At 40.3% G+C, this 17,268-nt stretch overlaps 1 protein-coding gene across 1 annotated transcript in view; it reads right to left on the reverse strand.

Annotated features, from left to right (window-relative positions):
* Nucleotides 1-17,268, reverse strand: part of snd1 (staphylococcal nuclease and tudor domain containing 1) — a 184,096-nt gene that overhangs the window by 25,325 nt on the left and 141,503 nt on the right. The window contains exon 18 of the mRNA XM_056237387.1: nt 1,360-1,501. Within this exon, the coding sequence (XP_056093362.1) occupies nt 1,360-1,501 (142 nt within the window). The remainder of the gene's footprint in view (nt 1-1,359; nt 1,502-17,268) is intronic.

Here is a 17,268-nt window from a genome sequence, read left to right on the forward strand (position 1 = left end):
CCTGCAGCTAACCAGATAACCTGAATAATTACCTCACAAAGAACTGAGTGAGAGTGTGTGTATGACTTGCTGCTGGTATTCATTTGGTGTGATGGTTACTAGACATGGCACAGCCGTCTTCGCTTCCTCTCAGGGCAACCCACAGGGGTTAAAGGTCATCTGAGGAACTAAAGTGATAAATAGACGGGGGTCCAGAATCTCACTCTTTCTCTAACGTTTTCCCTTAGTTGTTTTTAAACCTGTAAAAACAGGTTTTGACAACTGCAGTTTTCTGAGATGGAGTTATTTGAAGCCAAACCGCACACTGAAAGCGATAGCATTGTAATGCTACTGGCAATGCCAGCCACAGATTTATTATAAATTCATGCAAATTAATTAATTTGCAAATTAAGACACATTAAGAGACCATGAAAGTCAATTTTATGGTTCTGCCAATGAAGTCTGCCACTGGAACATGTCGAGACCCTAATTATGAAACCATACTGTTGTTTGTTGCTTTCTTACTGGTTCTAGTGTGTGTGTGTGTGTGTGTGTGTGTGTGTGTGTGTGTGTGAGAGAGAGAGTGTATGTACAAGTGGGTGATTATGAGTGAATATAAACAAAAGAGGGATGAAAAGTGTTTGTTCACTAAAACAGCTCCTTGAATCACAGGATGGTTGGTCCCATCATGGACTAGGTCACTACCAAGGGCGATTTAAATGTCATGTTTAATGACTAGTTGCCATCACACTGAGCAGAAAGATCACTCGGGGCATTAAGGAGGCAATAAACACAACCTGCAATGTTACCTAACTGGAGTTTGTTGGAGCGGCTACATTTAATAATCATCATATCTGGAGTCTAAAGAACGCCCTTCAGATATGATGTCATATTCATGCCTGGTTGAATATGGAGCTGGATTAGATGCCTATTAGTGTAAAACCCTGAGAGTTTGTCATCTAAACATAACAAAGGAAGCCAATTTAAATGATGTGATTCATAAGGCTTTTTGCTGCTGACACTGTTTAATCCAAGTAGAACGCTATCCATTAACATTTCCATTCACTATTGCAAAAGTATATGACTTGCATTCTGGCATCTTTGCTCTTGGGCACAGAGGGTTTTTTTTTTAAGCCAATCACCTGAGCCGTAAAAGTCATGTGGCTAATCACCCCAGAGCCACAGGACAACTAAATTACAGATACTGTCTGACTGGAGCACCACAAGAATGTACACAGACCCAAATCCTTCACTTAGCGACTAAGTTTGGGCCATGACATGAAGATGGGGAAAGATATAATAAAAAAAAAAAAAATTACATTCTTATACATACATATATATGATCCTGCATTGGTTTTAGAAAATGAGGACAGCACTCACCAGTTTCCACGTCCTGTGCATAGAAGTGCATTCCATCTGTGATCTCGGTGACATACACGGATCTGTATTTTGCCACACGTTCTTTCTCCTCCGTGAGCTGAGCTACCTCTTCTTTTGGTTTCTCTTCGTAATTGGCCCAGAGCTGTTGATAAATAGACATTTTCCACAGTTTAAAACAGGATCTAAAAATAACCAATGCACCACAGTCTTATAATTAACATGCTTTGCAACCCATTATACATTATGAAGTAAATGGGGTTAATTTTGATTTCATGTTCACTTAAACCTATTAACACCTCTGACTGAACCAGATCTGAGTGGTTTCATCTGTTGGCATCAGTGTGAATGCTACATTTGTTGATAATCCCTTCACATGATGGGTTGGTAACATATTTACCAACCCATGACAAGGTCACCATGACCTCTGCACTTCACCGATGACAGGCGGTATTGGCTAGATTTGAGCAACGCCGTAAGAACCAGAAGGCAGAGCATCATGAAGAAAGAGCAAGCTCATTAAGACTTGCGGTTGCAGATCACGAATTTGAGTGTGCGAATTTCAGCATAGTGCCAAAACGAAGGGCAAGAAGTTCTACTTTATCAATGCTTTATGAAGTGTCAAGAAAAGAGCCCCTGCGTGCAGTCAAAGCAGTTTGTTTTGCTTACTAAGCGCTGAGGGATGAGTCTTACGAAATACAAACATAACGAATTATCAGGCTCTTACGCGACTGCCCCTTACTTCAGTTTGGAGGCTTTATTAGCAAATGATGTTCATCAGCTATTGAAGTTACCCGTCATTCCATTATTTAAATTTTTTCTCCCAGAGAGCAGGAGGAAGCTAATTTCAAACCAGACTTTTTATATGTTCACAGTGCTGGTTTTAGCTAATTGTCCACTAGGACTGCAGGACCAACATTTACAGTCCAATTTCACCACCACCAGAAAAAAAAGTGAGCATTAAAAACCCAGCCACCAAATGATAAACTACAGGGTCAAACTACCCAATTACATCTGAGTATTTCCCTAGAGGTGTGGAACCAAGGAAACATGGAAGAAAATGATTCCCTGGGGAAAAACGATCAGGTTAAAGAAGATCTAAACATGCCACGCTCTGCAAACCACTCCACAGCAAGGGCGTTAGTGTAACCCCACTACCCACAATGCCCTGGCACAGTAACAAAGTTATAACCAAACCTGCAGGACCAATTGCAGTCACCCAGATTTGAGTGTCAACACTCGTTACTATGCCGACTGTCACAATGTCATTTCTGGCACCGCCGGTCAGTGCAGACTCTGCGCTTCCTGCGGCCATGTGACCTCTGACACTCGCCATAGAGGCAAGGGCACTTGAGACACGCGAGCAGGCGGACATATGCAAAAACCCACTCTCTCGCGTATCCTCCACTGCAAAAGCACAAAAGAAGCCACAAACACACACTGACTCAAAGAGACGCACTGCACCCTGGGCAAATGACCTTCTGTGAGCAACCAACCATTCTTGTTTGTTCCACATGAGTGCAGGTATATGACTGCTGCTGGGCGGGGTCATGAAGAGAAAGGATTTGTGATGTATTCTGTCATTGAGCTGCCTGTGGCCTAAATCCATAGCAATAAGCCACAAAAAACAAGTGTGACAGAGTGAGAGACTGAACGAATTAAACGACAGCTTTGTTGCAAGCTAACAACAGCCCTCAAAGGACAAAAAAACAAAACAAAAAAAAAACACATTAGAAGCAGAAACATGAGCGAAAACCTCTAACGGGCTAATGAGAGACTCAAAACTCTGATTGAATAAGCACTGTTTGAAAGGATGGTAAAATTGTGATAAATCACACATTAAATATGAATACAACAACAGCCTCTTCATTGTAGAGTTTTGCTAATGAAAGAATTTATTAAACCCTACCTGGAAACCACTATGAACCAATCTTTCCTTAACAGTTGTAGTCCACAATTTTCTCAGGCCAGATTTGCTCGTCAATCTTCTAAAGTTTGAGAGTTTAAACACAATTATAATACAGGTTTAGGGCATTACGTTGGTTGAAATAACAGAAATACATGCTTTTTAGTGGCTTATTGCTTTATTAGTAGTAGTATCAGCCGTTTTAAGCAGCAGTTTTTGCCAATAGTATGTTAGTGTGTCTTTCCCTGTTGTGTTGAGCACTCAAGGAGAGGTCAGACTTTTCTTCAGGGACTAAAGATACAGCAGTTACATTCATAAAAACTGCATCTCTCACACACTGAGTTCAGGGGAGGGGGCCGTTCCAAACGCTGATGAAAGGTGACAGCGTGTCAATTCCAATAGAGTGTGTTCCGCCCAGTGAGAGCGAATCCCCATCAACACCCAGAGCGCATACACGCGCATACACACACAAACACACAGGGCCAAAGGGAAAGAATCAAAGTATAGTCCAAGTTCATTCTGGAACACACTAAATTTACCTGCCAAATTAATCTGCATCCAAGAGATTTATATGCAACACTGCTGCACTGCAACTACAATACCCATAAGTCATTGCACCTGAGGCAGATAACCAGGCTGTCTTTTTCCTGCAAAACAAAGATAGTAGAAACTTGGGCAAATCCAGCTTTTTTAATAAGGCCTTTCATTTAGTCACAGCCATCTAATAATGCTTAAAAAAAGCCATGCATTTTATTATTAATCAAATTATACTTGGTTAAATCAATTAAGCATTCATTATATTCATAATGAAGGCACCTTTGGAAATAAAGGCTCATTAATTCAAGAGAAGGCTCTTTCTGAAACTTCTGTGTGAGACATAATGGCACGGCAGAGACATCCAACACACACACAGCATTCTTTCACAGTGTGCATAAATTGGATACTTGGAAACCCAAGATGCAAGCTCAATGGGGGCGGGCTATGGGGGGGGGCCATTGTCCGCATTGTGTGACAAAACATATCGAATTTAATAGGTTCACCGACCATTAGCAGTGTATATTTAAAATACAAATCTTTTATTTTCTTTCTATTACAGAACAAGTATAGGAATAAACAGATGGTTTATTAAACTGAGAATATTTGCATGCAATTTTGCTAGCAGTGCTTTTGTTCTTCAAAGTGAAATAATTGAAGAAAATACTTCAGTAAGTCTACCCAGCAGTCTGGAGACTCTTTGTTCCACTGCAATTCTTTGATTAAAAAAACACACAACAACACTTAAACTTGACAGAAGTTAACATTAAACATCTGAAACCTATTTTATTTCCAGGATATTCGAAATATTGATTTAATTTAAATAATGTGCACAACAATACATACGACAAATAAATGGTAAATGATAAAACAATAATACAAATTAAAACATTAAAGGGATAGTTCGGCCAAAAATGATATTTAACACATGCATTACTCACCCTCAAGCCGTTCGAGATGCATATGTCAATCTTGTTTCAGACGAACACATTTTCAGTTATTTTAGAAAATGTCTTAGACCCTTCAGTGGATATAATGTGAAGCAATGGGGTCCACCTCCTTCAAGTCCCAAAATGTGCATACATCCTTCACAAAAGTAATCCATCCGGCTCCAGGGGGATAAACGAAGGCCTTCTGAGGGTAATCCGTGCGGTTTTGTCGTAAAAATATACATATTTAAAACTTTATAAACGAAAATATCTGACTTCCGGCAACGATCGACGCGCGTTCACGGGTGAACTGAGTGTAGTTTTGTTTTGCTCTGCACTCTGGCTGCGCAGGCGCATTCGTTCTACGTCACGCCGGTTCCTACGCTACGTCATACCTCGTACGCCGACTTCCATCACCCGTGAACGCGCGTCGATCGTTGCCGGAAGTCAGATATTTTCATTTATAAAGTTTTAAATATGTATATTTTTACGACAAAACCGCACGGATTACCCTCAGAAGGCCTTCGTTTATCCACCTGGAGCCGGATGGATTACTTCTGTGAAGGATGTATGCACATTTTGGGACTTGAAGGAGGTGGACCCCATTGCTTCACATTATATCCACTGAAGGGTCTAAGACATTTTCTAAAATAACTGAAAATGTGTTCGTCTGAAACAAGATTGACATATGCATCTCGAACGGCTTGAGGGTGAGTAATGCATGTGTTAAATATCATTTTTGGCCGAACTATCCCTTTAAATAAAATAAAAGGCCTGGAGTTTGCTGTCCACCACACCTGGGAAATGCTAAATATCTACCAAGGTTAGGACAAGAAAAAGGCTGCAGATGGATTTCAGAAGATTGGTTAGGCTATAGGTTCAGAGTCTGATTAGGTCTGCCCTAAACGACAGCTGAACACATGGGTTATGCAGTGCTGGACTATACAGGCACCACAAAAAAAAAAAAAAAAAAAAAACGCGTTAATAGTAATCGGAGAGGTGGGATACATTATCAGGGTGTTTTAGCATAGTCAATTAAGGTCTACGACCCATGATGTCCGTCTGCTCGATTCGTCTGTGCATATTGATGAAGCTATTAGCAGTATGGAATGACTAACAAGACAGACATGCCTTTACATCCAATGACTTTTTACACAAGAATCAACAAAACCATCTGCGGATGGATATGCTGTCTATACGCATTACCAAACTGATGATTCAACCCCTGCAGAAATACATTATACAATACAAATGCAACAACCTGCATATAGATACAAGCACGACCAGATCAGAGAATAATCTGAGCAGAAAAAGTTGTCACAGTCGTTTTTGCATTCTTTATATCATCACTCATGATTTTGAGTGCATGTTTTGCAAAAGATATCTGAAACTGGGAAGCCTGAGCAGGGGTTAAATTAGGATTTCAGGTGTGGAGGAACCCTAAAATCTAGTGGTCATTTTGGTCACCTTATTGGTAACACATTACATTTATCTCCAATCCCCTAAAACTTGATATTATCTATGTTGAAACACTTGTTTGGAGTTCTACATATGCCATTAAAATACATTAAATCAAACAAAGAAAGTTAGAATTAGAATATAGTTAAAAATAATCGATAAAAGTAGCAAGACCGTGACGCAATGCAACCATAGTCTGTTCGCAACTAAACCGTGAAGCTGATTAGCATGCATGGCTATGTGCTCTCTTAGAGGGCTAAAAAAAAAAAAAAAAAAAAAAAAAAAATCTATGTAAAAAGATCCATGAATGACAACAGCACTAAGCCTTGCTCGTTTGAACTCCTCCTGATTGACATCTGACAGCTATAACCTCTGACCCCAGCAGACGCCTACATTGAAGCAGGACACGGGACCCAACCGCAGAATATGACTGAACTGTTTCGCTACTGTGCATGCTAACAAGATTAGCAAGAGCGCAGATGGATCTAAGTACTAATGTACTGCACGTTGGAAGGTATTAAACAGGTTTATACTGCAAATCTATTGATTTTCAATTATCATGTCATATGAACAGACAATAGACATCCATTGCCCAATGAGAAATTTCAAACATACAGGTCCAGTTATGCTTTCTGAAATCCAATTAGCTTTATAGTAAGTCTCTTTAGTCTGAATGAGTCAAGTCCCCCCGAACCACAAGAAATCCATGCTTTCGACTCGTGTCTAAATGTAGCTGATGTGACAGCTTGCACGTATTTTCCACGTAAATGCATGCATGCGTAATGCGAGAGAGAGAGAGAAAACATATTTCATGCTAATATGATTGTAAAGCACCATTGCACTAGAAGGCAGGAAAAAAACAACACTCTGGGATTTCACTGTCAACATTTGTTTCACTGGTTCTAATGTACGCAAGCACACGGGTCTATCCGGTGACAGAGGGCAGACCGACCATCCATCAGGCGTCCCAAAGTCCACATCAATCTACTCAGGGACGCTGACAAACACATCAACCAAGCGACCTACACTGTCAGCATCCACTTAACCTGCAAACACTGAGCTAGCGCTATAAACTCACTTAGCATAATCACACACGCAGTCATACACTCATCTGAACACACACAGAACACTGTAAGCTGGATAAATGCGGCGTTTTCCAACCCAACCAACTTGAGACGGGGTGACGCTGGGTGAACGCAGATGGGAGGGGTGTGTGGAGCAGAGGTGGACGTGGAGTCTTGGATGTGGTTACTTAGCGGATAAATTTATGCATTAAAAGTGCCCAGGTGGCATGGCACTTTGGGAATCAACAGCTGCGAGATGTCAGCATGCGGGGAGCTTCTCTTCAGCCTCATATCACCGACAGCAGCTGTTCGGATGCAGTGGCGGCTGCGCAGCTTATACCGCGGCTTACACCGCTAATGTCACCGCCCTCCTGTCAGCCGTTACAAACTCCCACCAGCCTGAAATTCCTGCACGGTAAAGGTAAGAAATCACCAGAAACTCTGGCCCGTCGCAGCGGCGTTGGTGTCGAAATGCTAAGTGGTTAAGCACCATTTCTGTGGGGGTTAACTATGGCAATGAAGCCTGTTTGCACAAAGAACCCAGGCTGGTTTTGAGGGGTCTGGCACACGTCACGACTACCCACCCGCGCAGATGATGCCCCCAGGGAAACACGGCAGCATATGGGGCCTTACACAACAACACAGACTTTCTGCTCCAATGTTGACTTTACACACAGCTATTAGAGGAAGATCGCAAAAAGATGACAATGTAGTTAAAGAAAACAAAATCATGAATATAAAAAAACACTGCTGACAAGGTTGAGCGTATAGCCATCCAGCGTTTTTGATCATTTTCACAAAAATGTCATGGCCCCCAGTATATTTTATTGTATGAATATCTGAACATGCAATATATCAAAAGAACAGACCCTCTGCTTTTAAACAAAACAAATATTTCCATTTTATTCTAGCTTCATGCATTCTTTATCAACACTTGAATGTGGGTAAGTTTCACAAAAAAAGCAACATTGAGCAAAAAGCTGAGAAAAATCACGTTTTTGTCAAAGACTACATCCAAATCGGATTCAGAATGACAATCAAAACATAGATGGAGTAGAGTCCATCAACACCCCTAATGCTTGCACACAGTCCTATAGCTCGTCCTGTGTCGACATTTCATTCATTAACATTAGTTTTAATTTATATGCTGTGTAATGTTGATGATCGCGTTATTTTACATATGCATATGATTACATATGATATTGCTTGTTTCTGCATCTTCTTCGCATGTGTTTTGATCAGGAGATTCAGTACTCTTTCAGAAGATGCGTTATAGCGCCCCAACCAGTGAAAATAAGGAAAGAGAGAAAATTCTGCCAAAGGTGGGGAAAAAAGACAAAATATAGGGCGGGATTTTGTTCCATCTATTGGTTATTGGTCTATTGGATTTGAAAGTTTGCAGTCAATTGTAAGAAAGGGGCAGGGTTTTATCAGACTAAATGACTGAAGTCTGGTATACGTTGCCATAGAGCATCGTTTCACCAGAAGATTAAAAGTTGCAAATTAAACAAATGGAACATATGCATGGATAAATTGTTCACAATAACATCAAAAACATGCATGCAGTAAAGAGATAACGTGAATTTCTATTTCATGCCAACTTCAAAGCACCAGCAAGTATGTTTAAGCTAAATTGGCTGTTGAACAAGTGGTTGACTATTCTGCCCATCCTCAATACTCTTGTTCCAGTACAAGTAAGAATCGAAGGCACTGGAGGAGTTCTGACATTCCAATCTGAACAAACCTCCTGATGTTTGTACAAAGCTGAGAAAAATAAAAGCCTTTCAAATCAGTATTCATTTGCAGTAAAGACTAGAAGCGGAGCTATTTAAAGCGGCTTATTTCCAGCTAGCCTGCCTACCTGCTGTCTGCCCACACTTCACCGCATGAAATAACCACATGCGACATATGTTTTAATCAGACTCCGTCATGACAGAGGGCTTCTGGGATAGACGCGGAATTCAAGTGAAGTCTTCACACAAATCCATTTATCAAATAAACCGTGTTTACACAACCCTGACCCTAAAGAGGTTTAATATTTCCTTCCTGTTTCTTTCTGCAAAGGAATCAGAACACACAAATGTGTGCAAATTAAAAGCAAAATAATCCACTTTATTTAACCCAGCATGTCTTGATGCCCGGTTGTCATGGCTACAGTTAAGCAGCCTCTTCATTTTCTCAGATCGAATATTCCACCTCTCGCAGTTTTGCTCATCGACTCGCTTGCATCTGACAAACATGGGCGTTTAGCTGTCTTTACACAACGGAGATACTGAGAAGCCGGGTAGTATAAAAAAAATGTAAAAAAAAGGAGGTAAGATGACAAAGAGAGAAAAATTGGACTGACATCAACAGCCGTTCTATAGGGGGACACTAATGTCCTGAAGGAGGCCTGGTAGCCCACTAAAACCAGTCACATCCCACACACACACACACAAGACATGGCTGGCTGCAAGCCCACAGCACAGATGAGACAGAGTGAGGGGAAATACTGAGAAAAGGGAGATGCATGCTAGGAGAGAGAAAGAGAAGCGCATAAGAGAAAGATGAAAAGAGGAAGTGAAGCCAGAGTACGTGTTTACATAACAGTGCAACTCCTTGAGGGTAGACAAAATGCCTGTCTGTTTGAGTAGAGCAAAATAAATCACTCTAGATCTCTGCATTCAAAAGGAAAAGTGCACTTTAAAGAAATAGTTCATCCAAAAATGTAAATCTCCATCATTTATTCACCCGCATTTCATTCCAAGCTTGTACAACTTACTTTACTGCGTTGAACACGAAAGGCGATATTTGGAAGAATCGGCTGGTTTCTCTTTTCCATGCAATTACAATGAAAGGGGACTGGAGCTTACAAACCATAAAAAAGCACCATAAAACTATTACAAATGTGGTTCATACATAAATATTTAAAGTCTTCTGAAGTTATATGATAGATTTAAATGATAAATGTAGTAAAATTTAAGTATTTTTCACTGAAAACTATAACATCCGTTCATCTCCTTTGACCAACTGATTCAATAAAAAATTTACTAAAAAAAAAATCAATCATGAATCTGACATTGCTACTGCATAAATGTGTCAAGAAAAGCTAGAATGGTGATGTCAAGTTTTAAACTGTCACACAAAGCTATCATTAAACATTCTCTGCACTTTATGAAGCATTCGTTGTAATTGCATGGAAAAGAGGGAAAAGTTCAACCTTCAATTTGGTTTCCATGGAAGACAAAAAAATCATATGCATTTAAAATAATATAAGGGTGGGTGAATGAATCATGTCAGCCTTTTCAATTATAGGTGAACTATCCCTTAAGATGTTCAAATCGTGACCCTTCACTCTGATTTACTGAAAACAGGAAGTTGTAAGGTGAATCTGACACCGTAATTTGATTCGGATTCAATCCGATCAATTCTTGATTGAGTTTCTTGTGCAAGCGTGCAGTGCAGTCCTGGCCATGTGCAGCCGTGTTTAATAGAATCGCAGGCTCTGAACCACTTCCTCTCGCTCTCTGGCCCAACACACACTGACAGCACATGAAAAAGAGCCCGCTTGCTTTTCTGCTGAAGAAATGGCTCTTTCTGTCAACGAGCCTGTGGCGTTCTGTAACAGCAACCCAAAATGGCTCTGTGTGCAGTCCGACACGGTTAGATTTATGTCTGGATGTTAAACCTACGGGTCCACAGGGGTCAGGAGGGGTCGTCATGAGAGACTGATGGCCTGGGACAATGGAGGGGAGCTGTATGTGATTGATGCTGAGGGGTCTTAACGTAACGGCCCGCTACAACTCTTCAGGCAATCGGATGTCATAGAAGTAACAGAAACACACACGCATGAAAGAACCCAAGGAACACAACAAACACAAATAATACAAACTCCACACTTGGCAACATTCAACGACAGATGTAACACCAAAGCCTTGAGGGAATTGCGTCAAATACATACCAAATGATCGGGAGAGAAAGCAAGGAAAAAAAAAAATATTTTATTAGAATCTTCCCAATTTAAGTTAAGCTCTATGGACAGCATCTGTGACAAAGCTGTTGATATGGATTCATCCATCAGTTTGTCAAAAAAAAAATCACAAAAAAAAAAAAATCATATTCATATTGAGTTCATATTCATATTACTTGATCATATGTGTTCTTTTTCCAAATAAATGAACAAATAAAAATATACGTTTTACTAAAAAAAACTAAAAAATATGTTGTTAATATCTTTTGTTTACTGTATAATTTGGGCCAATCACGACGGAATTCTGAAATTGTTAAGCAACGCCACTTAAACATGTTGCTGAACTTTCAAAACTATATATATTTTAACTTATCCTGGAGCAATGGCTTGCTTCAGAAATCCTGACTGCAAGTGCATTACCGCAATTTCTGCTTTTTACAACCCGAGGAACGAGTCGAAATTATTTTCCATGGTAAATCGACAGCGTGTCACAGATGCAGTTGACAGCACTTAACTTATATTGAACCCAGAACATTTCTGTAAAAATTCACCCATCACAAACCCATTACCAAATGCAGAGATGATGGCAATTGAAGCCTCTAGAGTAGAAAAAGCCAAATCTTTCTGTCACAACGCAGTCCACTCACAAGGTGTTTGCAGCCATTTTGCATACAAACATAGCTCCGCAAGTAAATATGAATGAATAGAAAGAAAAGGGAAAGAACGAGTGTGTAAAAACAGGAGGGAGAGTGAGTGGATGCATTCAGGAAGGGAATTGGCAGCGGATCTAAGAATAGCCTCTCCCTGCACTGAGGACTTCGTTTTTTTCCAGAGCAGGTAATAAAGAAAATTGATGAGCCGTTAGCTGAATCCCAAAGCCCTAGAACTGCCGGCTTAAACCTGTCTACTGTGCTCTCTCAGGGGTATGTGTGTGCATGGCAGACAGAGAAAGAGCCACGATGACCTGCGAAAGAGAGAAACGCAGGTGGAAAGCGCGAGAATGCTGTTTGCTGAAAGCCTGGGTTCTCTGAGGTGGTCTTATCTTGCTGTATAATGATGGGTTTTAGGCCCAAGAGCCTTCAGATGCATTTCTGGACAACAACATTGCGAGAAACTCTTACACTTGAACCAAATAAAACAAAAAGCCTCTGAAAATTCATCTCGTGTTAGAAGAAAGCTGTCAAAGAGCCTAAATTGATTCAGGGAAGTGATCACATTAAAAGACTTCTCAGTAAAAAGCAGCTGTAACGCCGCTGGAGTCTGGTAATGGACCGGCCGCGAGAAGGGCTGTTATGACATGACTATTCTTTAAAAAAAAAAAAAGGACAGTAGCAATCTCTGTCAGCAAGAAACAAATATTTAGCATCTATTAACCAGGAATGAAGGGACGTCCCACCGCCAAAAAGCATCAAAAACACAGTCAGGAGCGTCTGCTCTCCGTAAATGTTAGTGGGCGTGCGCAAGGGAAGGTCCACTCTTTTTAATTACTGTCGGGCGATTAGAAAGGACACCTGAAGCGACAGCCGAGTTGAGAGTACTAAACATTTTGGCGGTGGAGAGTTTGTACTCCCAAAAAGGAGCAAATGTCAGCAGGCTAGAGGGAAATGCCATGTGTGCCTGGTGTGTGTGTATGTGTTTAAATCCACTAGGAAGGAACAGAAATGCAGTCTCATTCATTGCACAGACTCACGCAGAGACACACACACACACAGTGTGGATCTCAGAGCAAGTGACTTTTACATCTAAACACGGCTCAATTTAAAGGACAAGTAGACAGTTTATGTATTCCTTTACTGCCATATCCCCAGGCAGCGGAGACAGAGGGACCCGATTTATTACAATATTATAATATACTGTAGCAGTTCAGAGTCACTAGGAGTGCAAATACAAATGAGCCTTTTCTTTTTACAAAATATATTTGGAACCTTCTGGAACAAAAAAAATCTAAGGACCTAAACATTTTATATCCCACCTTGAATATGGTAAAAATACAGAGCATGGTCAATATTTTTAGTAATTTTTAAACTTTGCTACGTATAATAAAAGAGTACAAACCATTAATTCCTCTCAAACAATCCGACCAGGAACATTTATTAGCTAAATATGGTCCATTATGATTTAACATCACCTTCAAATCATTAAAGAAATCAGGCCGTGTCATATGATTTCCAGTGTTTTGGATTCACAGATTTGCCAACTGCAAGCAGATCTCTTCACTTCAAAGACTTGTGACATTGGAGGACTAAGTACTGGAAACACTACTGCCATCAACTCAGGCAGAAAAATGCCTGTTTTTGGTCTGCGGTCTCCCTGGAGGGGCAAAGACTCTGTGCAACTACAGGGAAACTGCCCTTCAACCTTAGAAATGTGGATTAGAAATTCCTCAAAAAAAGAAAAGAAAAGAAAGAAAAAAGAACCGTATATGCAGCGGTTGCAGACAATCATTTGTGTTCTCTGCCTGCATATCCAAGCATGTGTTCATCTGCAGTAATGCAATTCACAATGTCATATCTAATTACAGTCTAAGCAGACAAACACGCATGCACACACCGTGCTTCCCCATGAGAATGGGACTAGTGGAAGTGTTATGGCTTTCTTTCTGCATGGGTGAACCACAAACCTGCCTAAAAGAATGTCTATCAAGAGCCTTGAGGGATATCCCATAAACGAGAGGAGGGAGGCTATGGAATGGGCAAAGAGACAGGGTGACATCTCGTGTTTGCACAAGCCTGTATAGGAGTGAGCCTATGTGCATGATAAAGTGCAGCGTGAGCTAGATGTCTTCCTGCATGTATGCAGATGCCTGAAAATCCTGTCTCAATGCGGATGGATTTTCGTGTCTCTGCAGATTGAGCATTTACACGGCCGATCGGTCACTACTTCCCGTCTTGCTCATGTATGCGCTCGCCAACTCTCCTTCAAACTGGGATTGACATTTAGTGTTCAAAGGTCGTCATGCTTGAATGTCGGAGTCTGTGTCAGTACTAAAGTATGACTGTGGGTAAATGTGCGTCAGATTTGCATACAAAATGGGGACAAAATGAAGAAAACCACTAAATAAAAATAATAAAAAAGGCATTAATGAAAATCTAAAAATGCAAAGTTAAATTTAAATTTAGTGTTACAGGATATAAAATGTAATTAGCTCACTATTAAAACAATATATGTAAGTGAATTGTAAGTTACCATCACATTATAAAAATAAAGGTCTGGGAAAGTTACAAATAAATATGACAAACTGCGGCAAAATATTTGTGATAAACGTCCGTGTGTGTGGTTATAAAGAGCCCTGGTTTGCCTTCGGGGCTGTTAAGAATTGCTTATGCGGTGGTGTGTATGTGAAGTGTGTACGTGAAGTGTACGCGTGTTAGGAGTAGATGACCTAAGCCCATTTTCTATGCAGAAATGCGCATCTTACATAATCCATGAGATGTATGGAATAGCCCTTCTCAGCTTTTCCCCTTTGTGTGATGAGAGATGATCTTTTCTTGCCCTCTACTGAGGTAAGCAAGAGTAGAGCACCTAATGTCACACACACACACTGCTCTAACACAAATCAAAACCGGTGTTGGTGATCATATATCAAAACAATTTCCCAGGAGGCACTGCTTTTCACAGGACACATTTCCCCATAGAATATAGCACTTTTTTTCCTAGTGGTACTTAAGCTGGGTGCACGATGAAAAGGACCAAAGACATATTTTGGGAATTACAGATTTTTCAGTGGAAGCAAAGTTGCTTTTCATTGTTAGCGTGACAGGATAAGCGCTAGCCGATAAATTGCAAATATGATTAGCAAAGTTCAGGCATTAGTTAATCCATTAGTTATGAACAAAACAAACTTTAATTACAGCATTTAGTAATGTTAACTTATAAATACACTATTGTTTATTGCTCCTCCATATTAACTTACAATTCATTAGTGTCAACTTACACAACTTGAAATGTAAACAAATATATTGGTATAAGTGGAAATGAATGAAAAACTAGTTTAACAAATACTGCAAAGGTACAAGTACTCCATGATACCGAATGCATGAACTAATGTTATCATATTGAATAGTAGAAGCTAATATGATTCTTTAGGGTCTAAATTAAAAGTTTGTAATATACTTTAATTAAACATTCTCATTAGTATTGTAAGAAAACACTTATTTTACCTGGTCAAAAACAGCTCTGTTTTCAGCACGCCGTTTCAGTGAATATGACTTTAAATGATAATGAGCTGCGCTCACTCCGCCTCTCTGTTCTGTGCATACACCATTTGTAACTTGATAACACAATAACCATAACGCGTTGTTCAGTATAAACGTGGGATTATGAATTATATTGAGAACGTCGTACATAGAAAACATGCCGTAATGTACCCTGAGTGTAAACCTTAGACGCATTCATTGTGAAGCGTGCATCTAGCGATTTGCAAAGATTAATATATTAATATAAAGTTTAATAAAACGTTACACTCATTTCCGTTCTTCTGGAGATTCAGCAGGAACACGAATATCTGGTACCGATCCATTTTTCATGAGCAGCTTCTTAGCAAATCCAGCTTTATACCTCCTCGTTTATAAAGCAGTCTGGTGAGAAATGATTCGCGCAAACATGAGAGCACTGACGTTGCTCGTGGGGAATATTCCCTTCGAAAACAAACTCAGCCACTGCGTCTTCAGCGGTTTGGATTTAGGAACATCAAAATGACTGCTGTGTTCGTTATTACACCCAAGAACAGAACACCACAATCGCTTAGACGCCATTCTGCTCATAGACAGTGCTCCAGCATATCAACAATGACCGCGCCGGTCCGCGCAGACTATGATTGACAGCTGGCTCACGAGCGAGGGCGGGTCTGTGTTGAAACGCTCTGTCAATCAACAATCGTGGGAGGGCCGTGCGAGCTTGTGACGTCACAGGCTCGAACGGCTCGATTTGAGGCAGTGGAAAACATATAAGGAGATTAAAACAAAACCACTGGATGGATTTTTATCATTATATGATGGTTGTGTACAGACACTGCCAACACACATTTCAGTACAATCAACTTGTAAAAGTGCATGTACCATTATATGACCCCTTTAACTTACTGTTCGGGGCTTAACACTGCAATATTTCTGGAGGGGCTGCTTTGTTGTGTCTCTCTCACACACACAGATCAGAAAATGAGAATACTGATGAAATACTCAACTGTATCATAATCAGTCTGGAACAAATATTTGAGCAAAAACAAAGACATATGGCCTGGCAAGGATAGTGTTATTGCTAATATATGAAGCCATTGCTAAGTGTCACAAGAACATTAATTAGCTTCCTTACTAAAAGTGCGAGGAGAATTAATTACTTTTTTGTAAGGGTTTGTTGACACAGAGAGACCCAATTTGCTTTCCTGCCAGCAAAGAACACTTGGGTGCGTAAATACTCAATTAAACTTTTGTTTTGCAATGGAAACCGTTGCAGAGATCTTTATTAGCACATTTGCAGGAACGCGGTCCACAGACCTGCCAAACTTTTTAGCACAACAAAACTTGTGTGCGTGGGTTTAAAAAAGAGAAAATACTCCATGCAAAAAAAAGATCAATGTTAAGCACGGGGGAGGTTCGGAAAGAGCGAGTACCGATAGGGGTTTGTGGATGGATTACGCTCATCTGTAATGTAGGGGTGACCTGAACGAACTCTTCGCGCTGCTCATAATCACTGCTTCTGCCAGGGGAGGCTCTCTCATTCTTATGTAGCAAAGACGACTGCAATTGCTCATGAATTCAAGATGAGGAATAGGAACCACAGAGACGCCATGAGAGCGCAAAGAGCTTTTTCTTGTTTGTTCAAGATTCATGCTGCAAGGCGTTTTGTTCTGATTTGGCATGGAGAGCACTTGAGTAAACTTTGCCATGGAGGAAACCTCGATGAAAAAGAGTAGCAAGACTTAATGTGATGAATTCTTAAGATGTACATTAAATTATGATACGATAACGCTCAAGCCAGGGAATTAACTGTGTGGGATTAACAAATGAGAATACTTTTGAAAAACTGAATACAAACACACTGCTAACAAAATACTTATGTTTTAATAAAAGATGA

Source organism: Rhinichthys klamathensis, unplaced genomic scaffold, assembly GCF_029890125.1.
Source record: "Rhinichthys klamathensis goyatoka isolate OS25496 unplaced genomic scaffold, OSU_Roscu_1.1 h1tg000485l_1, whole genome shotgun sequence".
Taxonomy (NCBI): domain Eukaryota; kingdom Metazoa; phylum Chordata; class Actinopteri; order Cypriniformes; family Leuciscidae; genus Rhinichthys; species Rhinichthys klamathensis.